Below are 23,550 nucleotides of genomic sequence, written 5' to 3'. Positions count from 1 at the left end.
GTAGCATCATCTGTGTACCTATTTACAATGCCTCCCCACGGGACAGAGTTAGACACCAGGGTCGTTTTTTAACGTGGAGAAAAGGTACAAAAATAAAAATTCTCAGTCGTGAAGGATTTGTCCTTCACTGAAAGAAAACGAGAAATGGAAGTGCCGCATCTGAAGAACAGATACTACACTTTGATCTTGGCTAAAAAGGCCAAATGAATAGATAGATATAAAAATGGTCCTGTGGCAATGGAAAAGTTGTGACGTGTGGAGGCTTGAAATGCTGGAAGCATGTAATAATTGATCTCAATGACCGTCTTCAGTGTGATGCCCGCTTGAGCGTGTGAATTCACCGGTAGGACTAAAAAAGAAAAAGAAAAGAAAGTAATTTTGGGGCTTATGGACTGTAAGTGTCTGATGGAGTGGCACTCGTCTGACAAGACGTTGCAATCATCACACACACACACACACACACACACACACACACACACATACATACATACATACATAAAAACATGGTTCGTCGTTTGTACGACTAGCGGAATTCGAAACCTGGACCTCGGTGATTGACGGCCGGGGCGGGGGCTCTACTACTTAGTCGCGAACATACTAGTAGCAGTCGAGCAAATTTGTCACGTTGTATAAGTTGTTTGTAATTTATTTATTTTTTTTTTATTTATGTTTTTTTTTCTTTTTTTTTTTAAATTTTTACTTTTTTGGTATATGAATTTTATGTGCAAATTCAGTGGAGAATTAAAAGCTATGAAATGTTTTAATACATAAGCTATTTGCAGACGCATTATTTAGATCTAAAAATTCTCATAGCTGACCACTCCTACCGCCCCCCAAACACTACCCCGACTACTTACCCACTTACACGTACGTAAGTGTTTATATATAAGTATACAATACACGCTATATTTTCTTTGGGGATTTCCCGCACGTTCTTTTTTTAATTTTTATCCTGGACAAAAAAGTTAGCTCGCTTTCTTCATCTCTTTCTTTCCTTCCTTTTTTCGACTAGGTGCGTCGTTTAACCACATGTATATGACTTGTTTAGTTGTTTTGAACGCTAGGACAGGTCGAGGTCTACGAGAATCGCTCCGTTTATGCGCGTACGTCCGCGTGTTTTTTTTTAATTTATTTTTTTGTTTGTTTTTGTTTTGTTGCTGTATAAAAACGTTGATACCAGGCTAAACAAGTGTAAACAGACCAGGACAGACAGACAGACAGACAGACAGACAACAGCAGATCTTTGAGACATAAAGAGCTCAATATTCTATAGGATAAATCTGTACACGCGTGGCCATCTGCAGAAATATTGATTATTCTGCCGGTATTAATGCCATCCGGATATATTTATGACTATCGGTATTACCGTGAAACTGCAGTAAAGTGTTAAAGCTAAGTATATGCTATTATTTAACACACACACACACACACACACACACACACACACACACACACACACACACACTGACTCAATCCCAACCGGCGTTGCTTGAAACAGGACAACCCGAAAGGATGCTGAAATAAGCAGAGAAAATGGCATGTTATTCTTCTCGTCGACGAGTCGCACAAGGACACTTGTAGAACAGTCCAACTTACTATTTAGTCCACATATTTCTCCTAAGGGCATTAGTAGCCTTGGCATAACTCGAACCCGGTACGTCGAGACTCGAGGAGCGCACAACTCGCGCCTGGAACTTGTACACCGCACCAATTCCACTTAAACATTAACGAATGTATATCAATCTTTCTAAAAAAAATTGTAAGGCGTCGCCGTCGCACTTCAAGGAAATCTCAGGAGAAACCCCTTAAAACAACACAAAAAGGTAAACATGAATCCGTTTTCAATTGACTTCTTTTCTTTTAATTGTATAATGATAATAATGATGATGATGATGATGATAATAATAATAATAATAATAATAATAATAATGATAATAATTATAATAATAATTATAATAACAACAACAATAATAATAATAATAACAATAATAATAATAATAACAACAACAATAGTAATAATAATAACAACAACAACAATAATAATAATAATAACAACAACAACAATAATAATAATAATAATAATAATAATAATAATAATAATAATAATTAATGACTTTCATTGATTTGGGCAAACTCGATGCAGTGACAGAAGTGCTGACTGCTGCAGTGCTGCCCGTTTGAACTTCTGACTCAGAGAGTCAGAATCCAGCACGAAAAGTGCAATCCTTCCCAGATTCAATTCATTTCGTATACACTTATGTTACCATATTGTTTTTTAGCATCGTTTTTATACGATCTTGCAGTCGTGTTTTTGTTTACGTGTGCGCGCGTGTGTGCGCGTGTGCGTGCTAATTACATGCTTGGCCCTCAAGGGACTCACATGATCATTATTTGAAATTGTTTAATATCCAGTTCGGATCTATTGAAAATACCATTTAGCAGGACTAGGGACATTTAGTCTATGTTAAAATAAAATGTAAAAAAAAAACAAAACAAAAACAACCAAAACAACAACAACAACAACAACAACAACAACAACAACAACAACAACAACAATATGACTGATTATGGAAAATATGACAATGCTTGGTCGGTAAAAATAAATATGATGGATTGTTAAAAATAAAATAATTGTTGATTGAAACCTCCTGCAAAATTAGCAGCAAAAGAAAATACCGAATAAAACATAATAATTGTCAAAAATAGGTTTCATGAGCAGAGCTTCTTTCTCAGAAGTGCACGCCCGTGGAACTCTCTTCCGTTTGCCTGTTTCCCACCTGTCTTCAACTTGGATGTCTTCAAGTCCAACATAAACAAATTCCTGATGAATCGCCCCCTTAAGTAAGACACGTTATCAAATCTCCATTACTAACGATTACTACAATATTGTCCCATTGATTACTGTACACGCAATAACCCTTATCCCCGAATGGCCTCCGGGCCTTGATAAGTGGTGACTACCATGTAAAAAAAAATTAAAATTAAAAAAAAAAACGTCATGTGGGCATGATTATATTAACAACAAAGTTTTATAATAGGTGCGGGGGGGGGGGGCGCGGAAGAGTATCACAAATTGTTATATAACATCAACCTGAAATCGATATCAGGAATCAATGTGCGATTTGGGCCCGACAAAACCACGCCGTCAAATTCCTTTGTGTGCGTCTTACGCCCTCACTGCCTCCACTTCTTCGCCGCTACCGACAATAAAGACATACTTTAATCTGTCACTGTGTTAGGATTCTTTAAAGCACGGCCGAAATACAACGTCACGAAAGAAGAGCCTATAAATTTGCCAGGCAGTTGCAATAACCCTAAAACGGGTTGAACCGGTTTCTTCCAAAGGAGGAAATGTCAAGAGAATATTAAATTCACAAGCAGTCGACGATCGCATATATATCATAGGGGGGGGGGTAACGATGTTAGATTTGCATGGAGATGTCTACCTTCGCCTACATACAGCGCATGGTATTACTAAATAGTCACCCATCTGGTACGTTGCTTAACTTCAAAAGAAATTTGAATGTAAAAAAACAAAAAAAGATTCTGCACAACTCCCCACGTAGGATGTTCCTATAAATCTGGACCCTAATACACAGTAGCTGCTTATGTCTTAGTGACAATGCGTCTTTGAGCGAATAAAAGTAAAAAATAAAACGGCTTCATTTGACAGTGCTTTTGTTTATAGTTTCTGCTGTAATTATAGAGTGTTTTTTTGTTTCTGGGAGGCGGCGAACTTTAAATTAAAACAAATCACAGAAAGATATTTTTTATTATACAAATATGTGGTTTATTCCAAAGATTAATTTTGGCTTTTATAACTTGAATATGATTTCGGGCATATGCCCCCCCCCCCGCAGCTCGCACTTATTTGGCATAATCTAGAGATCCACTTTTCACAAACTCTAAATTAGGCTGTATTTCAGCAATAACGCATCTTCTAAGTTGTCTGTTGTGTCTGGTTTATCAGTGTAGACATGGAACTTTACATACCCACGACGAAAATTATCTAATGGGGGTAAATCGCATGAACGAGGTGACCAGTCGACAGGTCCATTTCGTGAAATCATTTGTTCATCAGATGTTTCTCTCAGTAAATTGATCGTATCGCGTGCTGTGTTTCATGTGGCTCCACTCTGCTGAAACCACATGATGAATTGCCAAACCAAGCTGAACTCAAAATAACCGATATTTGCCAAATCTTTTCTTGACAAGGGAGTCACCATTTATCAAAGCCTGAAGGCCACTCGAGGATAAGAGTTAATGTGTGTACGGTAGTCATCAAGAGTGCAAGAGTGTAGCAATGGTTAGTTGTGGGAAATTGTTATAATTTGATTATTTAAAGAAACGGTTCAGCAAGAACTTGTTTACATTGGACTTGAAGACAACCATATTGTAGTCAGCTGGAAAGCAGGCCAGCAGAACAGAGTTCAACAGGTGAGCAGTTCTAGGAAAGCGCCTTAGTTCATGAAATCCATGGTTAGATTTAGGCACAGATAGAGAGTGGGGGAAATTGTTGATAATGGTTGTAGCTAGACGTTTTTTTTGTGAAAGTTTTGCAAGGGGGAGGGGAACCATAGGTTGGAGTTCAGATGAGCAGTCTGCACAAAAATAGCGATAGAGCAGAGATGTGGGAAAGAGGTTGCAGGAAAGCGAAAATGGCATCACCCACCAGGTTTCGAAGCCAGTTTTGAACTCTGTCAAGGCAGGATAGAAAATAATATTTCAAAGCAAAGCATGGAAAATCATGGACTGCATAGAAAAATGCGAGCATGAAAAGTTAAAATGTTGTTTTTTTGGCGTTCAACTTCATGTCAAAAAACAACATTATTTTTGCCCCAACCTATATTAACAAACAAGGAATTATTTCCATTTAAAATGCATGTAGTATTATGCATGTAAAATTGAGAAAAGGTCGCTTGAAATGTGTTTACTAGTGATGGGACGATTCCAAAGTTTTTCCCGAATCCAATTACCTATTTCGCTTTTAAATTACCGATTCCGATGCAATTACCAATTATGATTTCGATTCCTTTAATATCTCCAAATATTTAACTATTTTTGTTTTTTGTTTTTTCAATTTTTAGATGACCATAACACCCCATAAAATATGTGCATATATTTTAGCAAAAATATATTTTATGGAGGGCAATATATATATATATATATATATATATATATATATATATATATATATATATATATATATATATATATATATAAAGCTGAATGTGTGTGTGTGTGCGTGTGTGTGTGTGTGTGGTCACGAATAGGCTCCTATATAGTTGACTATTTTAAAAACTGATTATATATAATAGTAGAAGATGTATGGAGACACGGGAATCGGTATGTTTGATATGGCAGAACGGTGGTTCATTAAAATTGTGGGGTCTGCGTTCATGCCTGGTCCACAAAGTATGGAAATAAAAAATTTAAAAATTAAACAAAAACGTTTACATGTGTTGTTGATATAGATGTACATAACCTTGATAAGTATGTTTTAACTTAAATAGAGATGGTATAATAAAATTGTGGGGTCTGCGTTCGCGCCTGGCCTCCATAGAATGGAAATAGGCACAAACTTTAATAAAGACTTTTCATATCTATCTGCATAAGTATACTTTGATAATTATGTTTCAGTTTGAAGAAATATGTTATAATAAAATTATGGGGTGTTCGTTCGCGCCTGACCTCCATAGAATGGAAATATGTCACAAAGTTTAACAAGGTTTTTTAATATAGATCCACAGAATATTGTGATAAGTGTTTCAGTGTAAACAAGTATGGTATAATAAATCATGGGGTTTATCTATTTTATTTTTACTGTCAGACTATTTTTCTTTGGTTTTTATACCCCCAAATTCAACCTAAGATAGTCCGAAAATATAAAAGATTAATCTTAGGCATCTGAAATTGGGCACAAATTTTTCTGATTCCGATACCCTAAATGATTCCGATTTTTCTGATTCGTGATTCTTATTCTGATTAATCGTCCACATACTAGTGTTAACATTATGTGAATAAACTAAATCAAAATATTATAAATTAATAATATTTATATTTAAAAATATTATAAATTAATAATATTTATATTTAATAATATTATAAATTAATAATATTTATATTTAATAATATTATAAATTAATAATATTATATTTAAAAATATTATAAATTAATAATATTTATATTTAATAATATAATAAATCAATAATATTTATATTTAATAATATTATAAATTAATAATATTTATATTTAATAATATTATAAATTAATAATATTTATATTTAATAATATTATAAATTAATAATATTTATACTTAAAAATATTATAAATTAATAATATTTATATTTAATAATATTATAAATTAATAATATTTATATTTGAAAATATTATAAATTAATAATATTTATATTTAATAATATTATAAATTAATAATATTTATATTTAATAATATTATAAATTAATAATATTGAACAAAAACAACAACATATAGGCTTATACAAAATGTTTCGCGGGTTATTTTTTTACCTCGACCTTTAAACATTATCTAAAAATGACTGTGTTTTTTCTTCTGTAAATATAATTATCATTATAAATATAATTATCATTTTAAATATAATTATCATATGTGTTCATTTGTTTTCACCTTGTGCCTGTTATAGAGTGTGGTGTCCTCAGCAAATATACCCACATTAGAGACAATTTTATCAGGGAAGTCATTTATGAATATTAGGAATAATAAAAGTCCAAGGATAGACCTCTGAGGTACTTCTGCATTAATATCATATTGTTTAGATGTACGACCATCGAGGACAACCTGGATTTTTCTCTTATTTATTACTAGCCTGGGTGCCCGGCATTGCCCGGCATTGCCCGGGTGTCTGGAGGTGTGTATTGAGCAAAAAAAAAAAAAACTTGTAGTAGACAGGCAGGCTCGAACCCATGACGTGAAGACGGAAACGAATGTGGGCGAATGTGTAAAGGTATTGGTCGAACAAGAAAAAAAAAAAAGAAAGGAAAATTGTAAGTGAAAAAAAAAGGTCGTAGTAGGCAGGCAACCTTGAACCCGTATGGCGAAGGAGGAAAAGAAAGTGAAAAAAAAAAAACGTGACGTGTTAACTGTTGCACCCATCACACAAACCAGAAGTGACGTAGGCTTAAATTAAGGTTAGATAATCGAAAAGAGGCGATTACTTCGGAAATTATCGGCAAAAAAAGCGACCCCTTCCTGTAGAAAAGTGCCCAGTTGAGGGTGAAGAAATTCATGTTTTTTGGCCAATATTTGTCGTTTTTTTTTTTGCCAATATTTTTTGCCAATAATGGTCGAGCTTAAAAATGATAACGATCTCATGAAAATCCGTCGCCTCTGTCGAAAGTTTTAGGCAGACATACATACATACATATATTTTAATAGACAGGTGAGATTTATATAAGAGAAAGATTTAATTATGTTAAATATTCATCCAGTGATATCGAATGATCTGATTTTCCTGAGAAGACCATCGTGCCATACCCTGTCAAAAGCCTTAGATATATCTCGGGCTACCGCTCTACCCTCCCCAGCTTTGTCCAGTGTATGGTATATACGTTCAGAGATTACAGTTAGGATATCTGCTGTAGAATGGACTTGCCTAAATCCATATTGTTGATCAGTCAGAATTTTGGCGGCTGTAAGTGATGGACTAAAGCTTGGTTAATTAAAGACAAATATTTTGGCGAAAAGCAGGAGAAGGCTAATAGCGGCAATAATTTAATGAGTCAGTTTTTTCGCCAGAATTCTTGAAAACTGCTAGCACAGAAGCAGTTTTCCAGCAGTCAGGAAAGCAGAATTCGTTAAAGCATTTGTTGTAAAGTTTGCAAAACAATCTCATGATTGTTGGATAGTAAGGGGATTGTTGATTGCCCATTATTTACTACACTGTTGTAGATTTTCCAAAAATTTTGGGGCGGGAAGAGAAAAGATACTTTCCCTTGAAGCATCTCTGATGAGATGCCTCATGGCTTCCCAGTCAGCCTTTTTATAATACCTTGTTCTTTTGAACAATGGCTCTTCAGTTTCGGGTCGAGAATTTAGGGCGATTTCTACCATTATCACAGCGTAGATGGATGTAGGGCCCCTTTCTCTGCTCAACATGGCACTACAACCATTCTGATATTATACAACTATTGATGGAGAAGCCACTCTAAGCACTTCCAAAGAGTTAGGGCTCCTGTACTATCAGTTGGAAATAGTAGCAAGTAACTGTCAATCCGACAAAAGTCAACCCAATCCAATTGCACTGGCATATATGGCACTCAAGTACCCCCAAAGTGCCCAGTTTTAGGGGATGGGATGTGGTGGGAGTAGGGAAAATGGCGTTCATTGCCCTAATCAGGAAACAAGGTCAACCACTGGGTGTTTCTGTCCAGTTCCTGTAATAGCACCTCTGCACCTAGCTAATAGGCAAAGAAGGAGTATGAAAGCCGAGCAATAGACATAGCCTATCTACTCCTTAAGCAGTTTAGGTTTGCAAACCGGTAATTTGTTTGAGTCACCAACACTAGGAAGGTTATCATCCCCTTAGGTTTAGATTTAGAGTTTTCCTTCTACTAGATGGATGACCTGGAAAGAGCTACGGGTTCATCAGCCCCGAGAGGATTTTCTCCACTCCTGAGTCCTAAACCAGGTATTTTTGCGACCCCGCATGGGTGGTCAATGTCAATGGGTTAGTTAGTAAAGGTTATATATCTACTGAAAAGTTACACTCTTCAAAATGATTTAAAAAGGACAGCACTATGTTTTCCATTTTATTGTTTACTGGAAGAGGGGATCAGTAAAAATTCATGAAGTGGAAGCAAATAGATTTGCATCAGGTTGGTTTGAGAGAGAGGGAAGATAGAAAGAGAGAGAGAGAGAGAGAGAGAGAGAGAGAGAGAGAGAGAGAGAGAGGAGTTCATATTTGGTTAAAACAATTGTTCATATGTTGGTTTAAGAATAGGATAACATGTTAAAGCATGATTAACTTGATATTATGAATTAAAATAAAATTTAGTGTCCAAACTCTGAATATTTAAGACGATAGGGGGGGGATAATAAGATGTATATTCAATATAGATGCAAGTGACGACATATTTATGTACAATTCAGTACAGGTATAACTAGAAATAAAGTATAAGCTATGGCGTATTCTGTATGTATAATAAAGTACAAATAGATATGCGGGCGTATTTTCAGTAGATACGAATATATGGAAATTGTAGATGTTTCTTTTTTTTTTATTTACATAGGCATCACCACTTATCAAGGCCAAGAGGCCACTCGAAGACAAGGGTTAAAAAGTGTACAGTAGTCAATTGGACAATATAGTAATTATTAGTAATGGAAATTCGGTAACTTTGTTAACTTATATGAAACGGCTCATCAAAAACTTGCCAATTGTATGTAGTCAGCTGGAAAGCAGGAAAACGGAAGACAATTCCATAGGCGTGCAGTTCTAAGAAAGAAGCTTTACTCATGGAATCCACATTTAGGTTTAGGCACAGATAAAGAGTGGGGGAAATTATTAATAGTGCTTATGTTCTGACTTTTAATGAAGGAAAACAACTTCGCCTTTTGTTTAAAACCCGGAAATTACAGAGTATCGGTTCAAATTTTTCTGTTGATTATTGTAATACTATCTCCTATCTAAGAGAAAGAAAGATAAAGAATTGCTATTTAATATAGATCACTTTAAATAGAAGCACATGACTATGGCTAGTAAGTATCTACTTTATAGTTTAGCTAAAGGATAAGAGTCTACTGTAATGCATGCCTTAGCAGTAGAAATCTATAGATGTTTGGTGTTAATCGATTATTAAGAGGTCAGCCTGTTAAGGCCAAGGGCTGAAAGCTACACGTGTCTCCAAAGATATGTGCAATGTTATGAGATTTAATGGCAGGGAAGTAGAGGAATTGGTTAGTTTTCAAAAGAGAGGATTTTAATTTACAGAATACAGTATAATTACACATTAGGAGCTGTGGATAGATTTTAGGGACAAGAAACAAACAAAAACAAAACATGGAATAATGTTTAACATGCGAAACAGACAAAGCATTAGATATACGTAGCAGGGCCGGCCTTAGGCGTAGGCAAACTAGGTAACCGCCTAGGGCCTCTGATCGGTGTGGGAATCATAAGAAAAAAAGTTATATATTTAGTTATATATTTAAAGTTATATATTTAAAGAGCGAACTACAACCAAAGTCAAAGTCAGACTTTGGTTGTACCTATTTACTATGCCTCCCCACGGGACAGAGTTAGACACCAGGGTCGTTTTTTTAACCTTTTCTCCACGTTAAAAAATTTTTTTTTTCCTTAGAAATCAGAGAAAGGAGGAATCGAGAAACTTAAATTGGGTGGGGAAAGAGGGATTTCTGAGAAATCTAGAATCGACTCTTCGAGAAACTTCCAATGCTCCCCATTGGTACTATAAAAGATATCAAGCAACCCTCTCCTTTTTTTTCTTTTTTTTTACATGGGGGTCACCACTTATCAAGGCCCGAAGGCCACTCAGGGATAAGGGTTATTGTGTGTACAGTAATCAATGAGATAGTATTGTAGTAATCATTAGTATTGGGGGTTTTGATAGAGTATCTTACTTAAGGGGGTGGTTTGTCAGGAGTTTGTTTATGTTGGACTTGAAGACGTCCAAGTTGTAGTCAGGTGGGAAACAGGCAAGCGGCAGAGAGTTCCACTGGCGTGCAGTTCTAAGAAAGAAGCTTTGTTCATGGAATCTACTGTTGGATTTAGGCACAGATAAAGAGTGGGGAAAATTATTGACAGTAGTTTCAGCCAGCTTCAATCAGTATTATATTCTAATTCGTCTTTGATTGGATCATTATGTCAAGAAGTGCTGTGTGGGACCACTTCATCATATAAAGTGCACACAGACTATTTAAGATAACTTTAAAAAAAGCTTTTCTTTATATATTGTACATTTAATATGAAACTATCGTTATTTCCGTTGTGAATGCTGTTCGCATTGTGATAACGTAACGTGGTATGCTAGCAGCGGCATTTGTTCAGTTTTGAGAGAAATAATTAGTACATGATGAGTCGTGGGTCGTTGTTCTAGTCAGGAATTTAGGCCAGGCACAAAGCATCTCAAGCGAGTCCCCTATATTGTAACTTTGCGCCTGACTAATTTTCATCTTTAGTGATATGACTAAGATTAAAGTACATTTCAGTACAGGTTTAACTGAAAATAAGATATAAGCTATCGAAGATTCAGTATAAATGATTCTAGTAGATACGAGCATATAGGAATTGTAGATATTAAGTAAACTACTCAAATACAGTTCTTATACCCTCCGTCGTAGAAAGAATAAATCTCCAAGGTAGAGTAAAAAAAGGGTTCCATTCAAAATTCTGTGCAGATTTCTGAGTTCGACAGAAAGATTCCCGGGTTCGACAAAATACACCGGAATAATGTCGGAGGTTACATCGACCGAAACGTTGTGAAAATAACACTCAAGATGAGAACAGTAGTCCGATGAATCCAAATAATGTGATTAATCGATCCTCATCTCAAAAATTCAGAAACGTAAAATAAACATATTGCATTTATTAGAAAATGTAACAATTTAATTCTTTTTTAAACCCTAAATTTTCTTATATATTGTTTTTTTTTTATTGGAATCCTTTGAGATGAGCAATTTATTTATTTATTTATTTACAGACTGTTATCCTCATCTTTATAGTTGTTGTTTCATCACGTTTCGGCTAACTCATCCTCTGGCCTTCTTCAGGTGATTAACCGCGACGGAATCTGAATGCTGAGTCTCGTGACTTCGGGTCCCGTGGCGCAATCGATAGAGGCATTAAATCTCTACAGTTCCAGGTGAACATTGTCTGAAGATAGCGGTCTCAATCTTACCCAAAGCAGGCCAGAGGATTAGCTGGCCAAAAACGTGGTGAGACAACAACAAATATGGAAGGCAGTAATTACTGAGGATACAGCTATGGGACTCAGTATTCCTATCCCGTCACGGTTAATGACTTGAAAAAGGCCACAGGATGAGTTGGCCGAAAAGTGGTGAAACAAAAAGATGACTATAACAGTCCGCAATTAAATACATCATTTTTCTGTCTTCTTCTCATAAAAAAATAATGGTTAGCTAAATATTATTCCGATCAATAAAACGAATATTACTTTTTCAAATGTATTTATTTAAACTTGATGTTATAGTCGACGCAACATCATAATTTGATCTGGGAACAATTCATTTCCAAATAGGTAAAGTCACATTTAAAAAAAAACCCTTAGCTATATCAGTTTAATCAGCAATCATCATCTTTGTTCATCGAACGATCCTATTTATTTAAATGTGTGTGAAAGGTGATAACGTACGTCTGAATATGTAATTCCTTAGTGCAGAATCATATCGCTATATTGATAAAATTAACACCTTTTTAAAATTTATATATTTTGTTTCAATCTGTATTAAATATGGAATTATCTTTATTAAAGTTCTTTCGTTGATTTTATCGAAATCTATTCATATCTATCTATCTATCTATCTATCTATCTATCTATCTAAATTTTTTCATATCCATGTAACTTTGTTCATCTCTCTTCCCCCTCTGTCTGTCTGTCTCTGTCTGTCTCTCTCTGTCTCTGTCTCTGTCTCTCTCTCTCTCTCTCTCTCTCTCTCTCTCTCTCTATATATATATATATATATATATATATATATATATATATATATACGAGCAAAAGTACCCGTCGTTGACTGGGTTAAAAAATAGCCTACAGAAAATGGACTCTCATTTATGAAAGTATGATAGCTCATGAAAAGGAAGGGTTGTAAAGAGATAGCTTCGAATTTGGGGGCATCAAAACCAAAGCAAAATATGATGAAAGTAAAAATAAAATAGATAAACCCCATAATTTATTATACCATACCTGTTTACACTGAAACACTTATCACAATATTATGTGGATCTATATTAAAAAACCTTGTTAAACTTTGTGACATATTTCCATTCTATGGAGGTCAGGCGCGAACGAACACCCCATAATTTTATTATATCATATTTCTTCAAACTGAAACATAATTATCAAAGTATACTTACGCAGATAGATATGAAAAGTCTTTATTAAAGTTTGTGCCTATTTCCATTCTATGGAAGCCAGGCGCGAACGCAGACTCCACAATTTTATCATACTATCCCTATTTAAGTTAAAACATACTTATCAAAGTATTATTATGTACATCTTTATCAAAAACACTTGTAAACGTATTTTTTTTAATTTTTAAATTTTTTATTTCCATACTTTGTGGACCAGGCTCATACGCAGACCCCACATTTTTAGTGAATCATCATTATGCCAGATCAAACATACCCATTCCCGTGTCTCGATACAGCTTCTATCATTATATGTGATCAGTTTTCTGTAATAGTCAACCATATAGGAGCCTATTCGTGACCAGACACACACACAAACGTTCAGCTTTATATATATATATATATATATATATATATATATATATATATATATATATATATATATAACTACTTCATTTACTCACACAAATTTAATATACGAAAGTATAGATTTATGCGTAAACTTTAATCCACCTTAAACCACTAACCTAGTTCTAAAACAGATCCTTTGTTCGATAAAATGCATGCCCATTGGCTGATAGGAGGGGGCACGGTGGATACTAGAAAGCTGATTGGCTAACTAGAAATCCTCACCATATATAAAAACAAGACGCAACCACAAAATTTGCGCATAAGCCTGACAAATCCTACAGTGGATGAAACGCAGAATATTCAGTGTAGCTTAATCGCCATATATATTTTATAAATTACTATATATATATATATGTATATATATATATATGTATATATATATATATATATATATATATATATATATATATGCACACACACACACACACACACACACACACACACACACACACACACACACACACACACATATATATAAGAGAAAATAGTTAATAAAACATGTTAAAAAACACTTTGAAAAAGAGTTAAAAACATATGTAATCTGAAAAGGAAACACTTAATAAGTGGATAGTCCTTAAACCACGGAGTTTTGAAGAAATACTTTCCTTCTCATCAGAGGGTAGGAATTAGCAAAATACGGGATCGGATTTTGCATACAAAAGTATTTGATTAAACTGCAAATAAGTAAAAGATCTTGATAACAAAAAGTGAAACATAGGGAATATGGTGAAGAAAAAGGTGATTTCACGTGAATGGATAGCCTGGTGAAAGGTAAAGTATCCAATGACGGTAAAATCCAAAAATGTAAATCCAAGAAAGATAATTAAATTTCCATTCGCACAAGTAAAATAAAAATTAAATTTAAGAAACAAAAACTCAATTATAATCCGGTTACTCGAAAAATAAATAATTTTGCCGAAAAAGTTAAAAAGAATAAACATATATTCATCCCTACTGATAAGACTAAAAACTACTATAAACTTGACTATCCTACATATAAAAGACTTTTGTATAAAGAACTTAATAAATCTTATAAAATAGTCCCTCCTAAGACTTTACATTCCATCATTTCTTAAGCTAAACATTTACTGACTTCTATCAATATTCATAACTTCACTGAAATAATTTCATCCCTTCTATTAAAGAAAAAGTAAGTTTCCCTCTTTGGCAAAATTCAGATTCCGTAATTAATTGGTTGTCTCCCTTAAAAATAAACACCTCCTTAACTTCATAACCTTTGACATCCAAAATTATTATCAATCAATTTCTCCGGTCCTTTTAAATAAGGCTCTAATCTTTGCTAAAAGAAATTCTGACTTAATTAATTTAGAAATTAAATTAATCTCCTAGCGAGAAAGTCCCTTATACAACTTAACAATAAGTTTTGGACTAGAAAGGACACCCCTGATAATTTTGACATCTTGATGGGTGCTTCTGACTCTGCAGAAATTACCGATTTAGTGGGACTCTTCTTATTGAAAGAAATTATATACCATTTTAAACATATCCAAGGGGGCCTTTATAGAGATGATTCCATTTTTACTACAACAGCCAGGCCAAGAGAGTACAACAAAACAATTAAAAAATTACATAACTTCTTTAACAACTTTGGCCTTTCTATAATTATCGAACCAAACAAAAAAACTTCAAATGCTACACTTAATCTTAACACCAAAATTCATAGGCCCTATCATAAACTCAACCTTACGCTTTTATACATAAATCTTCTAACCACCCCAACTCAATTATAAAATCTATAAAATCCATAGCACCATCCGTTTCTAGAATAATTTCTGCTTTTTTTTAATCAAAATGCTACTTTCTTCAATAATGCCTTAAGGAACTCAGGACACCAGGAAAAGATTAAATACAACCATTATGCTCCTCCTGCAGGACACCTTAAATCTGTACTCACACACAATATGACTCGTAAGAAACCAGTTCAAATAACAAGATCTGCCGCTATCAATAACAATGAACCAGTCTACATATATAATCCAAACCAAAATACCTCTAACTTACCCAGTCGCATCAGGAGAAAGCAAAATATTTGGTTTAATCCTCCATTTAGCATAAATGTCAAAACTAATATTCCTAAGGAATTCTTCAACATTGTACAAAACTCTTTCAAATACCCACACAGATATAGTTCTACTTTCAATAAAAACTCAATCAGGATTTCTTATTCAGCAATGCCTAATTTAGCACAAAGAATCTTAACAAAAAAATTAAATCAGCCCAAAACATCCCTTTCCCAATTAAACCCAAAACTAACTGTAATTGTAATAACAAACATCTTTGCCCACTCAGTAATGATTGCATCCATAAAGATGTTATATATTCATGCACAATTACTGAGCTCCCACACAATCCTCCCAAACAGACACTAATATTTCGTCTTCAAGTTATCCTTGTTCCCATCCTCCATCTGATATAGTTACTAATCCAATATACCACACGAGCAGCCCCTCCATCTACAATCATACAACTAGCAATAATAATAATAATAATAATAATAATAATAATAATAATAATAATTTTTCTCCTAACAGCCATCCTAATACTAACAACACCCATTATCCCCTCCAAAACAATCGTCGTACTATCATTGTCCTACCCTTTGTTGAACACAATGAACACAATTCAAACTATTTAACTAATACAAATCAGCAAATTAATATTAATATCAGACCTCGAGCTTTTAATAAAGTACATACATATATCGGCGCTACTTCAACATTAATTAAGAAAAGAATATTAAACCACATTTCTTCTTTTAACAACCGTAATTCTAATAATAACCAAGGTACTTCTCTAACCATTTTAATTAAAAAACTTAATTCTAATAATACCCCCTTCTCAATCAAATGGAATATCATAAAAAAAGTTAAGTCTTATACTCCAGGCTCTAAGTCATGTCGCCTCTGCACAACCGAAGCTATAACTATAATTACTTCCCCTCAAAGTAACAATATAATAAATTTTAAAACCGAACTGATCTCTTTCCATAAACATAAGTCCAAAATTAATTATGGTAATTTTGAAATTACATAGCTATTACTTTAACCTTTCAGATATATATATATATAATTTTTCTTTAACATTATCGTTTTTTTTCTACATACTTTCTTAATACTTTATAACTTAATTATCCTTTATTTTAATTCTTTATTTCTTCTTTGCTTGGCCGGTTTTTTTAAATCTGCAATTTCCGTTTTAGTATTTAAATATTCCTATCTATCAAATATATCAATCTACCTACACAGTCACATCCTGTATGTATATTTAATGGTATTTTACTATATGCATTTACTTACATACTTACTTGCTTTATCCGGAATTTGCAGACACCGCCCTTCCTCTCCCATTAAAAAATCTTTATTTTTTTAGTTTATATTTCATATTTTATTTTTTATTTATTTGTTATTTATTTATTTATTTATTAATTGATTTATTTTTTCCATTTAGTGTCTTTTAATAACTCTTGCTGACATTTTCTTAAGTAATAAGCTGTACATTTCAGTTGACCTTTTTTGCCCTATATTTTTCGCGCCTTTTAACGTCATCTTGTCTGGGTCATTTTGACAGTTGCTTTTCTATTTTATATTTAATTCTATCACCATTTAATCTTTTTTTCGCTCTTCTTTTTCACTGATTTTTCTTAATTACACTTTGTCTCGGCAGCCGTGTTAAACGCATATCTTATTTTTCTTTTATTAATGTTATTGGAATTTTTCCCCCTTTTCCTTCTACATATCTTCACATATTTGTGAATTATTCCACGGATTTCGGCCTTTTGGATTATTTTGGACCATCTTCCAATTACGTGATTTCCTTGGATTTTACTTGTGCGAATGGAAATTTAATTATCTTTCTTGGATTTACATTTTTGGATTTTACCGTCATTGGATAATTTACCTTTCACCAGACTATCCATTCACGTGAAATAACCTTTTTCTTCACCCTATTCCCTATGTTTCACTTTTTGTTATCAAGTAAGATCTTTGAATTATTTGCAGTTTAATCAAATACTTTTGTATGCAAAATCCGATCCCGTATTTTGCTAATTCCTACCCTCTGATGAGAAGGAAAGTATTTCTTCGAAACTCCGTGGATTAAGGACTATCCACTTATTAAGTGTCTCCTTTTCAGATTAAATATGTTTTAAATTCTTTTTCAAGGTGTTTTTTAACATGTTTTATTAACTATTTGCTCTTATTATAAGCTCTATCTCCTATTTGGTTTTATCGAGCTTTTACATCTGGTTGAGATTACGTTATAAATATTAATTCTTTAATATTTATAATATACTTTGGTTTTACCGTCTTGGATCATTTTGGTAAATTTAATTGTAATTTTTATTATATATATATATATATATATATATATATATATATATATATATATATATATATATGCGTGTGTGTGTGTCTGTTCATGTCTATCTTAACCTGTTCATCTTTATCTATCTATCTATCTATCTATCTATCTTATTATATCTACATATCTATCGATCTATTTATCTATTTAAATATTTTCATAGCTATCTAAGTCTGTTCACAAACTCTGTCTGTCTGTTTGTCTGTCTGTCTGTCTGTCTGTCTCTCTCTCTCTATATATATACACACACACACACACACACACACACACATATATATATATATATATATATATATATATATATATATATATAGAAAGAGAGAGAGAGAGAGAGAGAGAGAGATCTGCACACATCTTTCTAAATCCATTCATCTCCATCTATCTATGTATCTAAGTATTATTATATCTATTCGTTTGTATTGTTCTATCTATCCATCTCTCTCTCTCTCTCTCTCTCTCTCTCTATATATATATATATATATATATATATATATATATATATGTGTGTGTATGTCTGTGTGTGTGTGTTGTGTGTGTGTGTGTATGTAAGTCTATTCATATCTATCTATCAAAACCTGATCTTAACAGATTTTGATAGATAGATATGGACAGACTTATGTATACATATATATCTATCTCTCAGCCTTTCTTTATCTATTCTTCTATCTACCAGCCTTTCTCTTTAGATATAAAATTAGTCCTCGTGCGAAAGAGCAGGACACAAAATGTTTTAAATAATAATAATAATAATAATAATAATAATAATAATAATAATAATAATAATAATAGAATAAGAATAACAAAGACTTTCGCTGGCGAGGACTACTATTGACCGTAACCTGTAATACAGTCCTTTTGAAATTTTCATTTCTATTTTTCTCGTTATGTACTGAATATTTGTTACTGAAACCTATATGAAATATGTTCCTTATCAAATTTTTAAAGATTTTCTCTTCTGAAAGAGGTTAAAAAAATTTAATCTAAAAAAGTGATTTTAAAGTTTTTGTTAAAAAAAATTCAGATTTTCTCATTATTCAGATTTGTATTACAAAGAGGAGGTTGCAAAAAATGAGTTGTGGTATGAGGAGAAATACAAACTGAAACAGAGAGAATATTCAGACCTGTAATAATACAAAGAGGGGGTTGCAAAAATGAGTTGTGGTGTGAGGAGAAATACAAACTGAAATAGAGAAAAGGAGAGTTTTAAAATATAATCTTAAAAAGATAAGATACAAATTAGAAAAGCATTTCATCCAAGGCATGAAAATTGTTAAACAAAATGTTTTTACTATAGGCTTTAAAAATAAAGGTACAAGATTCAATTTTAAATTTGTTTATCTTCAAAGTACACTTTTATAAATTTTACAAAGTGAGGTATAAAAACTTAATTTAAATTGAATAAAAAAAATTACCTTGGATTTATTTTATGTAATGTACATTTTGTTGCAATTTAAAAACATTATCTTTCATCTAGCAATTAATGATATAGATATAAAATTTTCAATGATTTTGTTTAAAAAAGTGCAACAAAATGTACATTACATAAAATAAATCCAAGGTAAATTTTTTTTATTCAATTTAAATTAAATTTTTATACTTTACTTTGTAAAATTTATAAAAATGCACTTTGAAGATAAATAAATTTCAAATTGAATCTTGTACCGTTATTTTTAAAGCCTATAGAAAAAACATTTTGTTTGACAATTTTCATGCCTTGGATGAAATGATTTTCTAACTTGTATATATATATATATATATATATATATATATATATATATATATATATATATATGTATGTATATATGTATGTATATATATATATATATATATATATTAATGTTGATGAGATAAGTCACTGCTCATCTAGTGATAGTGAGAGTATACAAAACGTTGATAACTAACCCTAACCCTAACTCTAGCCCTAACCTAACCCTAACCCGACGAATGACAATAAAATTAAATAACGATTTTCTTTTCTTTATATTTTCTTCTCCAGATTTTTATTCAATACGAAACCGGACGTATTCAACCAAAACGGGGATTTACCAAAGTTCCTTTCACTGATTCTGGTGCCACTTCCGGTTTTCGACCATGAAAAGCTTTCAAGTGTTTATATTCTTGTTCGTCGTCATCGTTAGTTACGAAACCGAATCCGTCGATGGAAACGTGATTTGCACGTACAACCCATGCACATTCTCTCCCGACTTGTGCATAAATGGAGGCACGTGTAAATCGGACGCAAACTGTAAGCCCGTGTGCGAGTGTCCATCCGATTTCAGTGGTTACCGCTGCGAGATTTCGAACCGAAACAACTCTTGCACTGAAAAATGCTCGCCAGAGACGTGCAATCGGAAGGGTTACTGCACGCAGGATCCGTTCACGTGCGATTTTGCCTGCGACTGCTTCGACGGATTCGCCGGCGGCGCTTGCAACGCCAACATCGCCATAAACGACACCACCAGCAATCCGTGTTACCCACTGATTTGCGTCAATGGCGAGTGTAACAGTACAGGAGCGCGCATTCAGTGTGTCTGCAAAGATCAATGGACGGGCGATACATGTAATATACCTTGCAAGAGGAACTGCACGCGTGGGACGTGTGCTATTCGCCTGAACCAGGAAATATGCATTTGCCCGGGCTCATTCACCTCAGAATCAAATTGTACAGAGGAACTTGATATCACCAGCCCATGTGAGTATTAATGATGTTCGAATATGACCCGTGGAAATTCAACGGTTAATTCAAAGAAGTGAACTTTTATATCCCCTATGCACAGGGTACATTTTGTCCATTTATTTATTGCAAACTATTATTCTCATCTTCTCGTTGCTGTTTCGGCCTATTATTCCTCTGACCTTCGTAAGGTGCTTAACCGCGACGAGATAGGAACTCCGAATCCATAACTACATCGTCAGCAATTACTGCCTTCCATAGTTGTTGTCGTCTTACCACGTTTTGTCCAACTAAGCCTCTGGCCGGCTTTGAGTAGGATTGAAACTTCAGACAATGCTCACCTGAATCCGTAGCAATTCAACGCCTCTATCCACTGCGCCACGGGCCATGAAGTTGGTTGGACTTTTTAGTCTTATAAGGCAGTAATTGCTGAGTATGCAGTTAGGAGATTTGGCGTTCCTATCCCGTCGCGGTTAACCACCTGACGAAGGCCAGGGGAATAGTTGGCCGAAACGTAGTGAAACAACAACAAAGATGAGGATAATAGTCTGCAATAAATAAATGAATAAATAATACAAATTACTCATCTCAATAATGAATTCCAACTAATTAAATATTACAGGGTAACTTTTATCCAACTGATTTCAGCCGATAATTATTTCAGCTTACCGGAATCTTCAAAGTCTGTGATAAAATGAGTTTTATCGCACGATTTTGTAAGATAGTAGGTCGTAATAATTATCGTCACGTGTTAGAAAAAGTTACCTTGAAGCCCTAAACATATGTTTGCACGGTAAATACACTGCGATTTCTAATCGGAAATATGACCTCTCATACATATGCTCAATTATACGCTTCAATATGATATTTTAATCTATGCATGTTTCTTATTTATTATTATTATATGAGCTGAATTTCTATTGGTTGGTTGGTTTTGTTTTACGGCATATCAACCTTTTTCAGGTTATTTAATGCCGAATCTAGTTATTTTGAGGAACGATTTTTAATGGAGTATATATATATATATATATATATATATATATATATATATATATATATATATATATATATATATATATATATTTAAAGTCAGATTCTATTTAACCCATAGTTGGGACCCTAACAGGTACTACCACTCCGAGTCAGAGTGGACCTGGGAGCAATGGCAATTAAAGGGTGGCTCCACACTCCCCAAGGCCCGCAAGGTGGGGCCTCACCATCGGATATAGTTTTAGGTCATATCCAGGACCTGAATTTCTATTGATTATTATAATGTACCTAATGTACAAAAGTGACTTCCCCCGGTTGTAAAATACGCTTAAACATGATTTATGTAGAGTCTGTATTTATTACTATAGAGTCAATTTTCTATTGATTATTATATTGTACCCAATGCATAGTAATGTTTTCAAAAGTAAAACAAAGAACAATGATTTTGGTGCCATCGGCTAGATTCAAAACAAAAACATTTAGTGCCGAGCATTAGTCGTTAACGATTGAGCTACCGTCAGGGGGATCAAAAAACGTTTAAAGTTAACCAATTTTTACGTATAAATGTATATTTGCACCTGCGTACAAGAGCACGTTAAGTCGACTTACTTCTCCCAAGTTCCATTTTTTTTAATGTTTACCACTTAGCAGCTATTTTGACCAGCTAAATACGAACGCAAATCCTTTCTGCAGGTTCAAATCCCATATGCATTAAATTTCAAGTCTATAGACCAAAAATTGAAAGATTAATTTTGTAGAGAATATTACACACACAGACCAGGTTCATATATATATATATATATATATATATATATATATATATATATATATATAGTGAATAAATGGCAAAAGACTATATTCCAAAGTTCATGATGTTGACCAGATTATAATTTATTCCGTTAATTCAGTTGACATTTACAATTCTTGACACTATCTGTTTCGTAGCACAAAATCAATCACTTAATCATTCTATCAATTAGTGAATCTATTTTGCGCTTAAACTCATCGGAAGAAATAGCAACAATCAATCCGTCCAAAGGAAATAAAGTGCGTTTTGAAATGATTAAAAATTCCGAAAATTGGATTAGAAGCTGTATATTTCCATTACGCCATAAGCTATTTACAGCTTCATGAATGTTAACTAATTTGCATATTCATTTGCAAAACAAGCGTTCATTAATTATTCATTTGCTTTTTCAGTTATTTATCAGAAGATTGGTTTTATTTTACTATTAATTCTTTCTACGCGTAGTTTCTACATCTATCTATCATCAATACTCCTATGAATTCGTTTTTCTTTTGTGTGTATCGATATTCATATTAAAAACCCTCTTTTCTATTTATTTAAAAGAAAATACAATTGTCTTATATCTTAGTTGTGGAATTGCATTCACTAGCAAACAATCTAGCTAATTTGCATATTCTTTTAAACATTCATTTTAATTAATTCCCTATCAGTTGCTTCGGGTTTTTAATGGAATAATCATCTTTAGTTAACTATTACTTGTAATAATATTCATGCAGATATTCTACATGATTTATACTTGCATAATATTTGCGAAAAAAGTTTACAGTAAACACAAAATTGTTTCCATATATATTTATGTATACGTATATATTTTTATTAAACAAATCTATCTATCTATACTCCTAAAAATTCGTGTTTCTTTTGTGTGTATTGATATTAATATTAAAAACCCTCTTTTCTATTTATTTAAAAAGAAAATACAACTTTTTATATATGGGTCATGGAATTGAATTCATCTGCAAAAGATCTCGCTAATTTGCATATTCTTTTAAAGATTTATTTTATTTAATTCCCTATTAGTTGTTTCGATTTTTTCATGTGATGATCATCTTTAGTTAACTATTACGTGTAATTATATTCATGCAGATATTTTACATGATTTATACTGGCATAATATTTGCGTAAAAAGTTTACAGGACACACAATATTGTTTCCATATATATATTTATGTATATGTATATATTTTTGTTTAATCTATCTAT

The 23,550-nt window shown here is 33.0% G+C and overlaps 1 protein-coding gene across 2 annotated transcripts in view; it reads left to right on the top strand.

Moving 5' to 3' along the window:
- The first annotated feature begins 1,002 nt into the window (after positions 1-1,002).
- Positions 1,003-23,550, top strand: part of LOC145296922 (uncharacterized) — a 120,481-nt gene continuing 97,933 nt past the window's right edge. For both annotated transcript variants that reach the window (XR_013870075.1, XM_080143115.1), the window contains exons 1-2: positions 1,003-1,823; positions 19,873-20,568. Coding sequence is in view for 1 of the 2 variants with exons in the window: in XM_080143115.1 (XP_079999241.1) it covers positions 19,968-20,568 (601 nt within the window). In the remaining variant the exon portion in view is untranslated. The remainder of the gene's footprint in view (positions 1,824-19,872; positions 20,569-23,550) is intronic.

This window comes from Euprymna scolopes, chromosome 17 (assembly GCF_053919585.1).
Source record: "Euprymna scolopes isolate OS-2025 chromosome 17, ASM5391958v1, whole genome shotgun sequence".
In the NCBI taxonomy this organism is placed as follows: Eukaryota; Metazoa; Mollusca; class Cephalopoda; order Sepiida; family Sepiolidae; genus Euprymna; species Euprymna scolopes.
The sequence above is the reverse complement of the archived record's forward strand: the minus strand, read 5'-3'. Positions and strand labels throughout refer to the sequence as shown.